Genomic DNA, 17,024 nt, shown 5'->3' on the forward strand with positions numbered 1-17,024 from the left:
TAGTAGGTTGACGAATTACTTAAGTGATATGTAAAAATTAAATTTATTAAGATGGTCTAATAAACGAAACAAACAGCAATATGCTTTGATTATATAATACATGTAATGTGTAGTTGTGAGATGCTCTGGTTAATAAAAAGTTCGATACCAAAATGATATGAATAATGTAGAAACTTATACGAAGTAAATTATTACCTATTGGCCATTTATTCAAGTGGGAGATTTCCACCCATTTAGAACGGATATACCCGTGATTATTCAAACGGGTATTGCGAATTTTCGAATCGGATTTTACCCGCAACGGATTTATTACATCCATCACCCACCCGCGACCCGTCAGCGGGTACAAAATTACATCCATCGCCCACCCGCGGCTAAAGATTTTTGATTTTATCCGCCCATCACGGGCGCGGGTATCCGCGGATCTCGGATTTTTTTAGATCCATTGCCATCCCTAATTATTATTATTATTATATTTAAAATATGTTTTTTTAATAATAATACACCTTGTTTTTATTGTAACTGTCATATTTTCACTTACAAAGTCAACTTTAACTGTAAATAGTTTTGCCTATATTATATAATTCGATAACAAATATATAGATGAATTGGGTTTAAATTAGTTTTGATTAATATAACAATCATTAGATATTATATATAACAAGCATGAGGCTAGCCGCGGATTGCTGCGACGACTACGTTTTCACAGTCGCGTATGAAGGTGTATATGAGCCTATCGCGCTTTACAGATATAAGCATGGTAATTGGCTTTAACATTATATTTTAGTTAAGTTGTTTTGTATAGGCAAGTATGGGACCTATACATGTACGTACATTGATAAACAAACTAAGAAAAAAAAATATATACACACTGTTCTTCTCTCGTGCCTCCACTATTTCTCTATCTAAAAAGCAGCAAACTTTATCGTTTTTTGTCATTTGATCGCTTGAACATACATATACACCTAAGTAAATACTTAAGTACGTATTTAAGAGCCAAGTACATCATGTTGCCTAAGGAGCGTGTTATGGGACCAAAAAACAGATGCTCCTGTGTGAAGCCACTGTTGTTTTATTCCTCACTTAAAGCACCGAGTGATTCTGAGAAAACTCTGTATTTGCAAACAATAGGATATGACAAATGATCAATTATGGGCAACTACATATACAAATACAGAAGTAATTAGAGAAAAAATATAAAATATTTAATAGCATAATAATAACTAACTCAAGACAATCGAAGTTTCTCATATCAAGACATATAGTTACATTTAGTATGATAAGTAGAAGCTTATCTCGACAGATGTTTGATAGCTCCATGCTCCTTAAGTCAATCCTTCCAAGCAAGCAAATCCGTATAACATTCCAATACTCTCAACTTATTCTAGTATTTCCACTTGTGAGTCGTCTATATTAGCATTAGCAATATTATACAACTAACAAAAATAAACAGTTCAATTTGAATTACTATGACTAAAACTTCATTTCAATTATGTTCCCTTCAATGAGTAAAATTATGACATATAATTATGATAATATTCGCAAGTTGCAACTCAATAAAATCCTACCATTCATGCCTTGTAGCGGTCTCATTTCCTCTACGTTTAATCATTTCACTGACACCAAATAATAATAGAAATAGTCATCAAACACAATACCTCCGCATTTTACATTTAAAATGTAGTATACGAGTCAAATGAACTGAAATTTAATTAATGGTCAAAAATCTAAATTAATACATATTAAAAATAAATTGTGAAAAACCTACTCCGATTGAGAAATCCCTTATTCTGCTCATCAATGGCCATATGCAATATGTGTGTCCGATGCAACCCCACATGTACATGTTGCAATAGTATAGCGATACAGTCACACGAACCAACCACAACCGACAACGACAAACAGAAATGCAGCAACATAAACGGAAATAAGCAATAAAAATATGAAATTAAAAGCTGAAAATAACCCACGGATAGAAAGATCGCAAGAAGCACGCGAACAAAACTACCAGAGGTTAACTATCATTGTTTCCATCACGAATTGATTCCGTCCGACGTTTCTTAAGTGGCATATCGACTATACGAAGCAACATATGTATGAACACAATTTCAACAATAGGCAAGTTACAATTCCTGTTGACCAATGGCCAACAGCAAAAGAATACAAACATCATGTATCAAAAAAGAAATGCCAACTAAAAAATTGTAACAAACGACATGTAGCCAAATAACACAAATATACAGCCAAACAACAAATAGGAGACATATTGACACACAACAAATGTAAGATTGATAATTCCTCAACTAATACCCGGATTAAGAAAAAGAGAGTTAAAAAAATGAACCGTACCTCAGAAGCAATGAAAACGGCAAGCAGTAAAACAACCTGCAACATAGAGAAATCGAGGCTCGGAGACGTTAAGACGTTAAATTACAGATGAAAAAACACACTTATATTAAAAGTAGAAAAATTCCGGTAAAACCACAACAATCAACTTACTTCAAAATGAACTGAGCCCTAAAATTTCATATTCATTAATCACTTCAGACAACATATGTATAAAAAACTTGAAAAACTCGAGTTATAAATAAAATCTTTAGTAAATTAACAAATGCTTACCTAGGTGTATTATAACGACAATACGCAAGCTAGAAAAATACAAAGACATCTGCTGCAGCGACATCGACGGCGGCGAAAATATCTCTTTCCGGTGGCATATGTACGGGCAACCACAACCGGCTAAAAAGGATAAATCAAAGGCTCCAAACCCTAATCAATCAGATAATCGAAGAACAAAATTATGCACGTCAGTCGCAACCATCGGAACCAACGAAAAACCCAAACTTTTTAGGTTTAGATCATACACCTACAAACAATATCGTGGTAATAAATCAATTAGACAACTACCAATCAATTTTGGTATACAATTATTCTTTGTTGCTATCATATTAGCTAAGGTATAAATCTACATGATTATTCTGAATCTAATTTGAATCTGTGTTTCTTATGGTGGAAGCTCATAACTCTTAACAAATTTAATTAATAAGTCTAGCTAATCAATGAATATAAAACAAATTTATTAGACAACATACTTGATATGAATAGGTGTGTAAATAAATGGCACACCAAAAGACATACCGTATTCTGTCGCAATTGCTTTTGATGTGAAAACATTGTCTCCCGTTATCATCTTAATCCTTAGGCTGCTTGCTGCCATTTGTTGGATTATGTTTATAAACTGTGCCTATTCTTTGCGATTGATCGACTCTAGAAGTGCATTTACATCCATATCTATCTACACACACACACACACACACATATTCTTATATATATATATATATATATATATATATATATATATATATATATATATATATATATATATATATATAGTGGCAGGATCAAGAGGGAAGTAACCATTCGGGGGGAAGGGGGGGAAGCAAAAACTTTTTTTTTTTCGTTTTTTGAAAAAACTTTGTTCACGAACATTATAGATGAGATGAAAATATGAACATTTAGTAGAGACACTTTGTGATAAATGTTTTTATTTTGGTGGGAAAACGCTCGAAGAAGTAATATATAACAATTATCGTGTTTTTCGAGCGTATTTTGAGATTTTAGCTATTGGGGTTTAGATATTAGGGTTTAGATATTAGGGTTTATAGGGTTTAGATTTTAGGGTATAGAAATTTAGGGTTTTGACAAGCGAGCGGGCTTTTAAGTTGTTGATATCATTATTTAGCTACATTAATGAGGATAATAATCTTATAATATATATTGACCAGAGTTACACTCTCTCTCTCTCTCTTTTTACAACGGACCCTTTCATACCCAAGAGTTACAAAATTTTTCATCTAAATTACTGAAAATTAGGAGCCACCACCATCCTCATAATTTTCAAATTACGCCGACGAACCTAATACACTAACTTCCACCGGAAACGGTGCACACACGCGCCAGAATTTTTTCCGGCAAGTTTTTGTGGGTTTGATTCCGGCCTTTTTCAAGCTTTTCCGGTCTGGTTCAGTGAGTACTACAGCACCGAGAACGAATCTGTGTCTGGATCTACTCGTTTATTGTTTTTGCAGGTCCACGAACCGTCGCTGATAGGACGAACGCCGGACACTTTGCCGGAAATAAGACCTCCGGCCGGTTACCTCTTTCACTTTCTCCTTATCTTTCGCTGTTACATGCTTGTTTCTGTGTTATACTCTGTTTCTCGTGCTTACATATATACTGTATGTATTTGTATTGCATTTTGACTGACTGAATTTTTTAATTTTAATTTTAGACTATAAACAAGTACTACACTGGTATTCTTCACCCACTTATGTTGACTTGTTTTTTATAACTTGTTTTCTATTTTCCTTGGTTATTATCACTATTTTATATTATTTTACTTTCTTATTATTATTGATACTAAATTATTTTTATTAACAACTTTATTACTTTATTATTAGTATTATTATATTATCATATCTATTTATATTATATTACTCCTCCTTTTTTATACCCTTTGTTTATCATATAGAGTAAGATAGACTCGGGTCGTAGAGATGGTCACGTGAGGTCATGTCCTTCTTACTTAGGGGCGGTTAGGTCTAGAGGGTGTAGAATTGGCAATAGGTTAGCGGACCCGGTTCAGATTAGAGTAGGGAGTTGGAATGTAGGAACTTTGACTAGCAAATCCTATGAGCTTGTTGAGACCTTACGTAAGAGTAAGGTGGATATTGTGTGTGTTCAAGAAACCAGATGGAAGGGTCAAGAAGCGGTTGACATTGAAGACTACAGGTTGTGGTTTTCGGGTTCTACGGTAGCTAGAAACGGGGTAGGAATCATTTTAGGACATCCGTATAAGGATAATATCGTGGGCGTAGGTAGGTGTAGTGATAGGATTATGTCAATAAGATTAGTTATCCATGAGGAGACTTACATGGTCATTAGCGCTTACGCACCTCACGCTGGTTTGGGTGAAGAAGAAAAAAGAAGCTTTTGGGATTCGTTAGATGAAGTCGTGAGGAGTTGCCCCGCTGACCACCGTTTACTTATTGGGGGAGACCTTAATGGTCATATAGGCACGGATTCAGACGGATATACGGGTGTCCATGGGGGCTTTGGGTACGGTGTTCGAAACGAAGAAGGACGCTCTATTCTCGATTTCGCTGTTGCCCATGATTTGGTTGTTGCAAACTCTTTCTTCAGGAAGACGGAAGCTCAACTAGCTACTTTCCACAGTGGGGGCCATAGTACCCAGATTGACTATTTGCTGCTTCGCAAAGGGGAGCGTAGGGCTTGCAGAGACTGTAGAGTTCTGACTACCTGGACCTGTTCCACACAACACAGATTATTGGTCATGGACCTGGCCTTGCAGAGGCGGGCTTCCAGGAGCGTGAAACCCGTCCAACCTAGGATCTTATGGAAGAATCTAAATGGAGTGAAAGCCGAAACTTTTAAAGCTTCGGTTTTGGAAAGAGTAGAGGCAGGAGTGGAAATTGCTACTCATGGTGACGCGGATCAGATGTGGAATAGTCTGGCTTCCACTATTAGAGATGTAGCCAAGGAAGCCTTAGGTGTGGTTGTAGGGACATCGCGTGGTCACAAATCTAGTAGAGAATCATGGTGGATTAGCGATGAGGTCCAAACCAAAGTTGCGCTTAAGCAACTAAGGTTTAGGGAGCTCATTACTTGCAGGGAGGGAACACATGAGGATAGAACTAGGGCAGAAGAGAGATATAAAGAAGCCAAAAAGGAAGCTAAGAAGGCTGTTGCACGTGCAAAAAATAAAGCGTATGAAGATCTGTATAAGAAACTAGATTCTAAAGAAGGAGCTAATGATATCTACAGGATTGCAAAAGCTAGAGAGCGTAGGAGGAGGGATATAGATAACATCAAGTTTATCAAAGATGAAGCCGGTCAAACCATAGTGAAGGAAGACGAAATTAGAAAAAGATGGGAAGGTTATTTCTCATCTCTTTTCGTTGGAGGGGTACCCGGGCGCCAAGAGGAACCGCGCGACTGTGGTATAGGTCAATTCCAGAATAACAATTTCTGTAGGAGGATCAGGCAGGAAGAAGTTAGAGTGGCACTACGAAAGATGGGTAGAAACAAAGCTGTTGGACCAGACCAGATTCCAATAGAGGTGTGGCGGTGCCTGGGCGATGATGGTGTTAGGTGGTTGACGTGTCTCTTCAATAAGACGTTTAGAAGCTATAAAATGCCCACTGAATGGAGACGCAGCGAGATTATCCCCATCTTCAAAAATAAAGGGGATGCCCAAATCTGCGGTAATTACAGAGGCATAAAATTACTTAGCCATACCATGAAGCTTTGGGAGAGAGTGATTGAGACTAGACTTCGACGCGAAACTACAGTTTCGGAAAACCAATTTGGTTTCATGCCAGGGCGCTCTTCAATGGAGGCAATTCATATTATAAGAAGCGTTATGGAGAAGTATAGGGAGAAGCAAAAGAGCCTAGAGATGGTTTTCCTTGACTTAGAAAAGGCCTATGATTGTGTTCCGCGAAAGTTAATTTGGAAGACCCTAAATGGTAGAGGTATCCCAAGTAGATATATTAGAGCAATTATGGATATGTACGAAGGGGCGAAGTCCTGTGTTCGGACGCCTGTGGGAAACACAGAGTATTTCCCGATAGAAGTAGGCTTGCATCAGGGATCTGCCCTAAGCCCTTTTCTTTTCGCTTTGATTCTCGATGAGCTGTCTCGAGGAATACAAGAGAACATCCCATGGAGTCTGATTTTTGCCGACGATATTGTGCTTGTAGCGGATTCCAAAGAAGAGCTTAATAGAAGACTAGAACAATGGAGGGAGGCCCTAGAACAAAATGGGCTAAGGATCAGTAGACAAAAGACGGAATATCTTAGGTGTGATTTCAACAGTGTTGAAGATGAACAAAACGCTGGAGTGAATATCAGCATTGGGGACCAGATCTTGCACCCGCAAGATTCCTTTAGATATCTAGGCTCGGTCCTCCATAAATCGGGGAGGATAGATGAAGACGTGACCCATCGTATTAAGGTAGGTTGGTTGAAGTGGAGGGCAGCGAAAGGGGTCTTGTGCGACAAGAAGATTCCACTCAAATTGAAAGGGAAATTCCTCAAGGTGGCAATTAGACCTGCCATGTTGTACGGATCAGAATGTTGGCCAATGACGAAGGCCCAAGAGAGAAGGATGGAGGTGGCCGAAATGAGGATGCTTAGGTGGACATGTGGCAGGACCATGTTAGATATGATTCCAAATAAAGTGTTTAGGGAAAACCTTGGAATCGGAAGCATTATCGACAAGCTAAGAGAAGAACGACTTCGATGGTTTGGGCATGTGATGAGGCGACCACGAACTGCCCCGGTTAGGAGAGTCGAGGCACTCACGGTCGACGGCGTTAGGAGAAGGGGTAGACCTACTCGTAGGTGGGTGGATAGACTAAGGCTCGACATGAAGGAGCTTTTGTTGACCGAGGACATGACTTCTGATAGGAATGCGTGGAGGGCTAGAATACGAATAATCGAGTAGGGTGCGTATTTTTTTACTATTATTATTATTATTATTATTATTATTATTATTATTATTATTATTATTATTATTTTTATTATTATTATTATTGGTAGTGCTACTCTACTATTATTTTTATTAGTACTTTTTTATTATTATTATTGTTTGTATTGTGTATTAGCAATATTATCTCTTGTATCATTATTAGTATTATTGTTATTACTACTACTACTACTACTACTACTTACTTTATTATTATTATTATTATTATTATTATTACTATTACTTATACTTTCACTATTATAGTACTATATGTATTATTATTATCTTTCACTATTACTACTATTACTATTACTACCTACCATTATTTGCTTTTTACCATTATTATTCCCTATTATTAGTATTTGTATGATCAATATTAATACTATTACTATTATAATTTTTTACTATTACTATGTACTTTTATTTGCATATTACTATCGGTATTAGTATTATTAGTGTCTCGGTATTAGTATTATTAGTGTCTGTATTATTATTAGTATTGTGTATCATAATTATTAATTGATTGTGTATTTGTATTTGTTTTACAAATATTTATTACTATTAATATTTATATGAACTATTATTATTACTATGATTGTATTACTATTACTATCGTTTTTATTAGTTTTATGTACTATTACTATTAATATTAAATGAGTTTGTTTTTGGTATCCTTGAATATGGTTGTATGCTTGCTTGCTTGGTTGTACGTATGCACATAGGCTCATGTAGGTGGTTGTGTGATGTAGGTACGCACATTTTTTGTATGTTAGTTCGATTTTATATGTATGTATATATGCAGGTATGTATGTTTGTATGCGGGTTTTTACTTGTCTGTAGGTGTGGAATTTTCACTCACGTATGTATGTTTTGCTAATAGGTTTAGGTAGGACTTGGTACGTATATTCGTATACGAATGTAGGTATTTTTTTTTTTTTTTTTTTTTTTTTTTTTTTTTTTTTTTTCATGTTTTTAGGCTTATGTTTGTGTGTATGTATGGCGGTAGATATATTTTTATGTATATTTGTATTATGTATGTACGTATGTATGTATGCTTATGTAGGTGTATATGTTATGTATGTATGGTTGTATGTATGGTTTTATGCATGTATGTATGTACGTAGGTATGTTTCATGCATGTACGTAGGTATGTCTTATGTATGTAAGTAGGTATGTCTGGTGTACGGTTGTATGTAGGTTTATGTATGTGTGTATGTATGTACGTTTGTATGCATGTATGTATGATTAGGTGCTTCGCATCGTTCGGTGCATCTTGGGACTATTATGGCTGAGGACGACCTTCCTTGTTCTTGAGCTTGGTTGGTCTCTTTTAGTTGGGTGGTTTCGGGGGTGTCTACCGTAAAGGTGCATGAGTGGTTTTTGGTTTGCTAAGGGTGGTTGGCTCTTTGCTTGCGCAACAACTTCCACCCGGCATGCCCTCGAGTTGCCGTCCATAAGGTCTTTTGGCTCTACTTTTTGAGGCAACGACAAGCGTCGTTTTAGTGGCGTCTTGACTGCCGCTTAAAGCCTAAATTGATTTTCAGGCAGACTTTAAACCCATGAAAATTTGATTCTACCATTTTCATGGCGTTTATCTTTTTTTTTTTTTTTTTTTTATTATTATTATTATTATTTTTATTTTTTTATTTTTTTTTATTTTTATTTTTATTACATTTTATTTTTATTATTACTACTTATCTATATATTATTTATCTATATATTTATTTATTTTATTTTTACTTATCTATTTTTATTTATTTTTTTACTTTTTTTTATTTATTATTTGTATTTTATTTTTATTTTATTTTTTATTTTTATTTATTTTTATTTTTTTTTTTTTTTTTTTTTTTTTATTTATCTATCTATTTAAAAATAAAAAATTCTTTTTTAGCCGGAGGTCCTCACGGAAGCAATCTCTCTACCCTGGAGTAGAGAGGGGGATGAATTTTCTTTACTGTGGGTGGAGATTTCCTTTTCCTGACTCGTGGTTAAGGAAACGACTTCTCTTCTATTTTAGGGTAGAGGAAGGATTGTCTACATCTTACCTCCCCCATACCTCGCAGGCGCGGGATTGGGTATTGTTATTGTTGTTATTGTTGGTGGTATAGAAATTTAGGGTTTAGGGTTTAGATTTAGGGTTTAGATTTAGGGTTTAGATTGAGTTTTTAACACGAACGGTTTACATAAACCCAAAACACCAAACCCTAAACCCTAAACCCTAAACCCTAAATCGGGCTAAATTTTACTTCACAAAACATGGAAAAAAAAAAACGTTCACATTCTTCACGAACAATATTATCTTGAATGTTATTTTTGTCGATCGTTTTCCCGCCTAAATAATAACATTCATCACGAAGTGTCTCTTCTAAATATTCATATTTTTGTGTGATCTTGATGCAAGAAAAAAAAATTCAAAAAAAACGAAAAAAAAAAAAAAATTTGCTTCCCCCCGATTGGTTACTTCCCCATTGATCCTGCCTATATATATATATATATATATATATATATATATATATATATATATATAGTGGTAGGATCAATGGGGAAGTAACCAATCGGGGGGAAGCGGGGGGAAGCAAAAACTTTTTTTTTTCTTTTCGTTTTTTGAAAAAACTTTGTTCACGAACATTATAGATGAGATGAAAATATGAACATTTAGTAGAGACACTTTGTGATAAATGTTTTTATTTTGGCGGGAAAACGCTCGAAGAAGTAATATATAACAATTATCGTGTTTTTCGAGCGTATGTTGAGGTTTAGCTATTGGGGTTTAGATATTAGGGTTTAGATATTAGGGTTTATAGGGTTTAGATATTAGGGTTTAGAAATTTAGGGTTTAGGGTTTAGATTTAGGGTTTAGATTTAGAATTTAGATTGAGTTTTTAACACGAACGGTTTAGAGTTTAGGGTTTAGGGTTTGGTGTTTTGGGTTTATATCGGGCTAAATTTTACTTCACAAAACATGAAAAAACAACGTTCATATTCTTCACGAACAATATTATCTTGAATGTTATTTTTGTCGATCGTTTTCCCGCCTAAATAATAACATTCATCACGAAGTGTCTCTTCTAAATGTTCATATTTTCGTGTGATCTTGATGCCGGAAAAAAAAATTCCAAAAAAAATGAAGAAAAAAAAAATTTGCTTCCCCCGATTGGTTACTTCCCCATTGATCCTGCCCTCTATATATATATATATATATATATATATATATATATATATAATGTGTGTGAGATAAATGAGAAAAGATAACTGATTAACTATTGTTCGGAGACCTTTTACTTGTATATGTTGCACCATTCTAGTGAACGTGTACGATGTCGTCTTCATTCTTCCTAATTGTAACGTCGCTTCGTTTCTTCTCAGAGTTAAGGGTTTGAACGTGAAGAACGGTAGAACCTTGCTTCAATTTCCTTATATCCATACGTAAATTCGTGACTGCCCATGAAAATATCGCCTTTTCAGTTGGGCTACCAAAATATTCATCAGTCGTTCCCGATTTGTAGACGCTACCAATGGTAAATATTTGTAACTTTCATCTGTTACAAAAGAATAAAACTTTACCAATGAAGGTCTGAACATTAATAACAACATAGGCAACATACAACAAATTCGTAATAATAAAACAATATATCCTGACGCGCACAACATACCTCATAGATCACCATTAATAAATTATTAACACTTGCTTATTCAGTCATTTTATCGAACACGTAGCAGACATACAAACAGATCGAAAGAATATAACCTTCAAATGGATTTAAATACTGAATAACAAATAAAGCCACCTAAATCAGTCAGTTTCAATAACCATGGCCAGATCAGCTATCATTCGCTTCATCCAAAAAGCAAGCGTGAGTGTGACAGCAAGCGGTAGGGCTTCAGGGATTGCCACCACAACAATCGTGAAACAGTAGGCCTTCGAATCAAAATCCTATGGATAACAATTATCGGTTTCTCTTTATTTTCTATTACAAAACCCATAATCTAACAAATACGCTCCTTTAACTTGCAACAAAACACAACGAAAATCGAAATCACAATTAATATTGAACAATAGAACAAACCTGAAAATGTTTCTGTGACTCCGATTTCAAATCGGGTTCGTTAAACACCGGCGTCGCCATCTGGGTGCCTAAAATTTAACAAATGGATCGAGTAAATAGCTGGTATTTCGAGAAACCCTAAAACCCAAAGCAAACGGAGCAGTGGAGTTCGAGTTTCTTCAGATCAGTGGAGTTCGCGTTTCTCCAGATCGATACAATCACCGGAGAGGAATAAGTCGCTAAAAACCCTAGCAAATGGAAGGATGGAGATTGTTCGAGATATATGGGGCAGGTGTTAAAAACACAAAAATACCCTTTTCTTATAAAATAATGGAGTAAATAGTAAAAACATACTTTCTATTAAATATATTTATATTTATATTTTATATTTATATTTATAATAAAATGAATATTATAAAAGAAATATATTAAAAAATAAAAAATAAATACTAATAATGAGACGGGAGGAGTATAATAAAATTTACTATATTAAGTATTAGACAAAATCCATAAATAGCACCGAGGACGTTTCCGTCTTTTCACTTTTTTCCCTTTCCAAAAAGCCCCCACACTTCATTCGAAATTTAAAATCCATGAATAGTACCGAGGGCGTTTCCGTCTTTTCACTTTTTTCCCTTTCCAAAAAGCCCCCATACTTTATTCGAAATTTAAAATCGACCCCCAAACAGGGGGTAAAGTGTCAAATCAACATTTTCATAAAAAAATCTTAACTAAACTCCATCTAAATATTCGACGGGTCATATCTTCTCGCCTGCAACGAGTTAAATTTTTCCGACACCATCGTTAAGCTCTAAATAATTTTACAAACACAATGTCACTAACTATACGTAAAACGGACGTTTTTTAAAAAACAATAAATATTTGAGTCCACCTTTCATACACGTTGATTTTTTCCTCACGGGCTCCGTACCTATTTTCATCTATTAACAACATATACATATGGGTCTTATTATTTTTTTAAAAAGTTATTTAGTAATTTTTTTGATATTACTCAATAAATATTCTATTCTTAAATCATACGGAGTGTTAATATAAGCTAACGACTTAATTGCGTTAAATTTTAAAAAGTCAACAACTCCATAGCGGAACGCGAAAAATACACATATATTGTTAATTTAAGATAACATCTAAATCTTTGACGGGTTATACCTTTTCGTTCGAATCGAGTTGCGCTTCAACGACATCATCGTTAGCCACAAAATAATTTTGCAAAATAAACATAACAAAATACATTGGAAACCGAACCCCGACGCGAAGCGAGGGTTGAAAAACTAGTTATAAGCATATGATCATTGGCAAATGTCACACGTACATATTCTATTTTAGACACTTCCAAAACTTAAAGTAAATACTCCGTAGATATTTAGTTGATATTTTATTTATAAAAAAATACAAAAGTATATAAAAGATTTTTTAAATGACAACCTTGTCGTTAAGGCGCATTAATGTATTGTTTAAAGTGAATAACGTTAATTTTTATATGGTGTTTATTAAAAAGTACGAGTCTTTTTGCACCTCATGATGATCCGAAGGGTTATCATTAAAATTTTTGAAGTATAAAATAACTAAACTAGTTTTAAAAAGATTATTAACAAAACTAGTTATATTGAATACAGAAGTGAATGACATGATAACTTAAAAGTGTAAAGAACCATTAATCTTATTCATTACATAACAATTGTTTCTCCTATCGTTATTTTTTTAACGGCAAAACAGTATATATATATATATATATATATATATATATATATATATATATATATATATATATATATATATATGTATGAAAATGAAAAATTTACAAGGAGTTCCAATTACATAAAAGCACCTACATCTATAAAACCAAAAACGAGAAAAATTATAGAGACCGAGATGAAAAGACTTCACAGATGGCAGGAGCCTTAGTCCGTTCATTATCATTAAGGGCGAGATTGGACTTGAAAAGAATTAACTTAACAAGCTGGAATGGGAACGGGGCACAGTGTTGACAATTCAACGACAAAGCACCAGTGGCGAAGCCAGGATTATAAACCAATGGGGTCAGGAGTAATAATGAAATGAGTTACGATTTTTTACACTATCAGTTTTCAGCGATACAATATTTTATAATATTGTAACGTACGACTCTTTGAAACACATTTATTATGGATCACCTCCTTAGAGTCACAAATATTTGATTGGAAAACTATAACTACATATAAATATAATATTTTTTGTCAAGCACACGTGTAAACTTTTTTGTTCATTTAATTTTATTAATCATATAGGAAAGAAATGAAGTAGCCCATTTACATACACGTATATTACTCTAATATGGAATAATAAATACACATGATCAATATTGACCATAGCATACGTGACCATCTAAAAGGGGTCACATGCATATATTCACATCCAGACTACCTTAATTACCTATATATGCTATGACTTATAATGAGGTGAGTGGTGTCAACTGACCCCAGTCCTATACATGTGGCTACGCCACTGCAAAGAACCCCGAACCATCTCAAATTCTCTCGACCAAAACAACTACTCCATGAGTGAGGCAAAAACCTGCTTTTAACACAATCTTCGATCTCAAATTAAATCCATCTTTTTCTCCACAATTTTAAAAATAAAACACGTTGAATCTATTCTAAACATTCTCCAACCCTTACTCTTCACTTTTTAACATTAACAATAACAATAATAATAATAATTGTAATTATATAATAATAATAATAATAATAATAATAATAATAATAATAATAATAATAATAATAATAATAATAAATAAATAAATAAATAAATCGGGAAACTATAATTTATAAATATTGATAAACTAGTGGATTTAGTCTTTGTTGTTAGTACCAAGTAGTGATTATACTAGTTGAACTTGTGAGTGTTTATATGTTTCTTTATTTTTTTAATTGCAAATAGATTTATTGCTGTTGAATAGAGACTATAGGCCCAATACAAAATAAGATGGGCTCGAAACAAGGCCACGAAATGAGAACAACTAATAGATATACAACAATGAGATTATCATCAAAAAGCCCATCCTTTTTTTAACTTTTTTGTGTGAGAGCCCAAAAAAATTTGCCTATTTGCTCTCGCAAGGAGCAAGGTGCCTTGCTCCCTTGTGCCTTGCGTCCTTGCGACATTGGTTCCACCTGGAGCAAGGAGCAAGGCACCTTGCTCCTAGCTCCCAGGTGAAACCAAGGTCGCAAGGCGCAAGAGAGCAAGGCACCTTGCTCCTTGCGAGGGCAATTTGACAAAAAAAAAATTGTGGGCTATCAAGCAAAAAAGGTAAAAAAAAAAAAAACAATGAGCTTCTTAGTGATAATCCAATACAATAACAACAACAACACTCAATACCACATAAGTGGTGTATGAAGAGGTGAAATATAAACAATCATTCCCCTATCCGAGAATAAATGCAGGTCATTTCTCCACCGAGAGTGAAAACACTCTCAAAAGTAGAGAAAGTCATCCCTCTCTCTATTCGGCGGATAGAGAGATTGCTTCCGAGTGGACCTCCGGCCAACAAGTAGGAAAAAGTTTTAAGAAAATAAAATAAAATTGAGACGTAATGAAAATGGTAAACTCAAATTTCCATGAGTTTTAAATCATGCCTGAAATTTAATTTAGCATCTAAGATTATGAACGATCATAATTCTGAAGTCCGTGATCCTTATAGGTATTTTTTTTTTAAAATATTTCCTGTTACAAACACCTCAACAAAAACTTCCCAATAAGTATTTGGTGAGATTTTTTGTATTAAGTTAGCAAACAAGTCATAAACCTCCTGAAACAATAGCAAATAAAAAAAGAAAGTTAAAACATTTATGGAACATATATAGTCAGTTAGTCATGATATGTAATAATGTAGCCTATTTTGAGATATACATAACCCAATAGATTGTTTAGAACATTGAATCCTAACACCCACAAATCATTTAGTATAACTTTGGGACAAAACAGAGTTACATGTCAGCCATAACTCGACCCATTTCAACTCATAACCCGATATATTACCCATTTTACCATGAACATATTTTGAGTCGTTTCCCAAATTGCGCACAATCTTCTTCAAATTCTTTCATTTTCCTTTACGTTTACAAATGCCAACCTTAAGATAAATTGTTAGCAGATATCAATATACTTCCCTTTACATGTTCATCTCCTTTCGGTCCTTCGAAGAGTCCTGGGTCCAAAGACAGTTAAGGAAAAGGATATCTTCACCTACACATATGAAGTAATTATTTATATTAAATAAAACACACCACTTAACGAATGAGTGCCTGTATAGATCCTAGAGAGTGTAAAGTCGAGTATTGATGTCACCCTTCCCTTAAAGAGTTTCAACACCAAAAACCATGTTGGTGTGATTTAAGTTTTGTATATACTAAAGCAAGGAGCTACATTAATGGTGATTATGCAAATAGAACATGGTATCTCCCATTTTTTTTTTGCGAAAATATTAATATATATATATATATATATATATATATATATATATATATATATATATATAAGGTTCAAAGAACCGGTGGTACAACATTGCAGATCCTCAGATCTGTAGTGAGATTACAACGTTGACACTCACTCTGTGCGTCCTATACTACCTAGACGACCAAATTGAAAGCAGAGCGAGCATAATTGAAATTGTGAATTGAAAATACAAACAAGTAACAACCACCAAACTAAAAACCTAAAATAAAAAAAAAAAAAAATATATATATATATATATATATATATATATATATATATATATATATATAAACCCGATCTCGCATCCAATCCCAAGTCTGTCACTCCTCGAGAATAGCATGACCAAAACATTCACCGGGCAATCCGAGAACACTTAACCGAGGCCTGCAAACCAAGAAAAACTCTCGTATCTGAAAAACCCAAACAGGTTCATCGAGTAAGTACCAATCACTGATCGGGCAGACAATACGACCCCAAGAGAAACCCCAGCAAACATTCATTTTCTGATGTCAACCAAGTCAACCACACCGGCAACGGCACCGAGCCCACCCGAATAGACTCAGCGACGGTTAAATGAAGTGAACGAACCAGGCGAGCAGCATCCAACAGAACAAAACCCAGAATCGCACCTTAAAGGAACCAGTCATCCCCGCCAATTTTCTGAGAACATTTACGAACCCGCAGATTCCGACAGTCAAAACAACAACCGGCGTTCGCTGGTATCAGCGGGCAAACCAGCAGCCACCAGCAAATACTAGCTGCCCCCTCGAACCACCAGCGACCACTAGCATTCAAAAATGGCCGCCAATAGTCAACAACGGCCCAAGGTAGCCGCCGGCTGCCACCAAACCTGTAGTGACCTGTCTTAATCCATCCGGACGAAGTCCATATCGATTATAAACGATTCACAACAGTTGATTACATCGCGAGGTACT

The 17,024-nt window shown here is 34.7% G+C and overlaps 1 protein-coding gene across 12 annotated transcripts; it reads right to left on the bottom strand.

Moving 5' to 3' along the window:
- Positions 1-762: 762 nt before the first annotated feature.
- LOC139863014 (uncharacterized) lies at positions 763-11,830 on the bottom strand. Of its 12 annotated transcripts, none has more exons than XR_011764372.1 (7): positions 11,617-11,830; positions 10,825-11,483; positions 3,139-3,210; positions 2,620-2,769; positions 1,769-2,385; positions 1,270-1,616; positions 763-1,112 (listed from the first exon to the last, which is right to left on the bottom strand). XR_011764372.1 is itself a non-coding variant. In XM_071851667.1 (5 exons), exons 2-5 carry the CDS (start codon positions 10,877-10,879, stop codon positions 2,351-2,353), a joined length of 312 nt encoding a protein of 103 aa, XP_071707768.1. In that variant the 5' UTR covers positions 10,880-11,483; positions 11,617-11,830; the 3' UTR covers positions 1,184-2,350. The 12 variants fall into 12 exon arrangements, 1 of the variants encoding a protein (XP_071707768.1); XR_011764370.1 differs by lacking the exon at positions 763-1,112 and having other exon boundaries at positions 1,184-1,616; positions 10,825-11,088; positions 11,338-11,483; XR_011764366.1 differs by lacking the exon at positions 763-1,112 and having other exon boundaries at positions 1,184-1,616; positions 10,825-11,088; positions 11,203-11,483.
- Between the last annotated feature and the right edge of the window lie 5,194 nt (positions 11,831-17,024).

The sequence above is a fragment of the Rutidosis leptorrhynchoides genome, chromosome 1, assembly GCF_046630445.1.
Source record: "Rutidosis leptorrhynchoides isolate AG116_Rl617_1_P2 chromosome 1, CSIRO_AGI_Rlap_v1, whole genome shotgun sequence".
Classification (NCBI taxonomy): domain Eukaryota; kingdom Viridiplantae; phylum Streptophyta; class Magnoliopsida; order Asterales; family Asteraceae; genus Rutidosis; species Rutidosis leptorrhynchoides.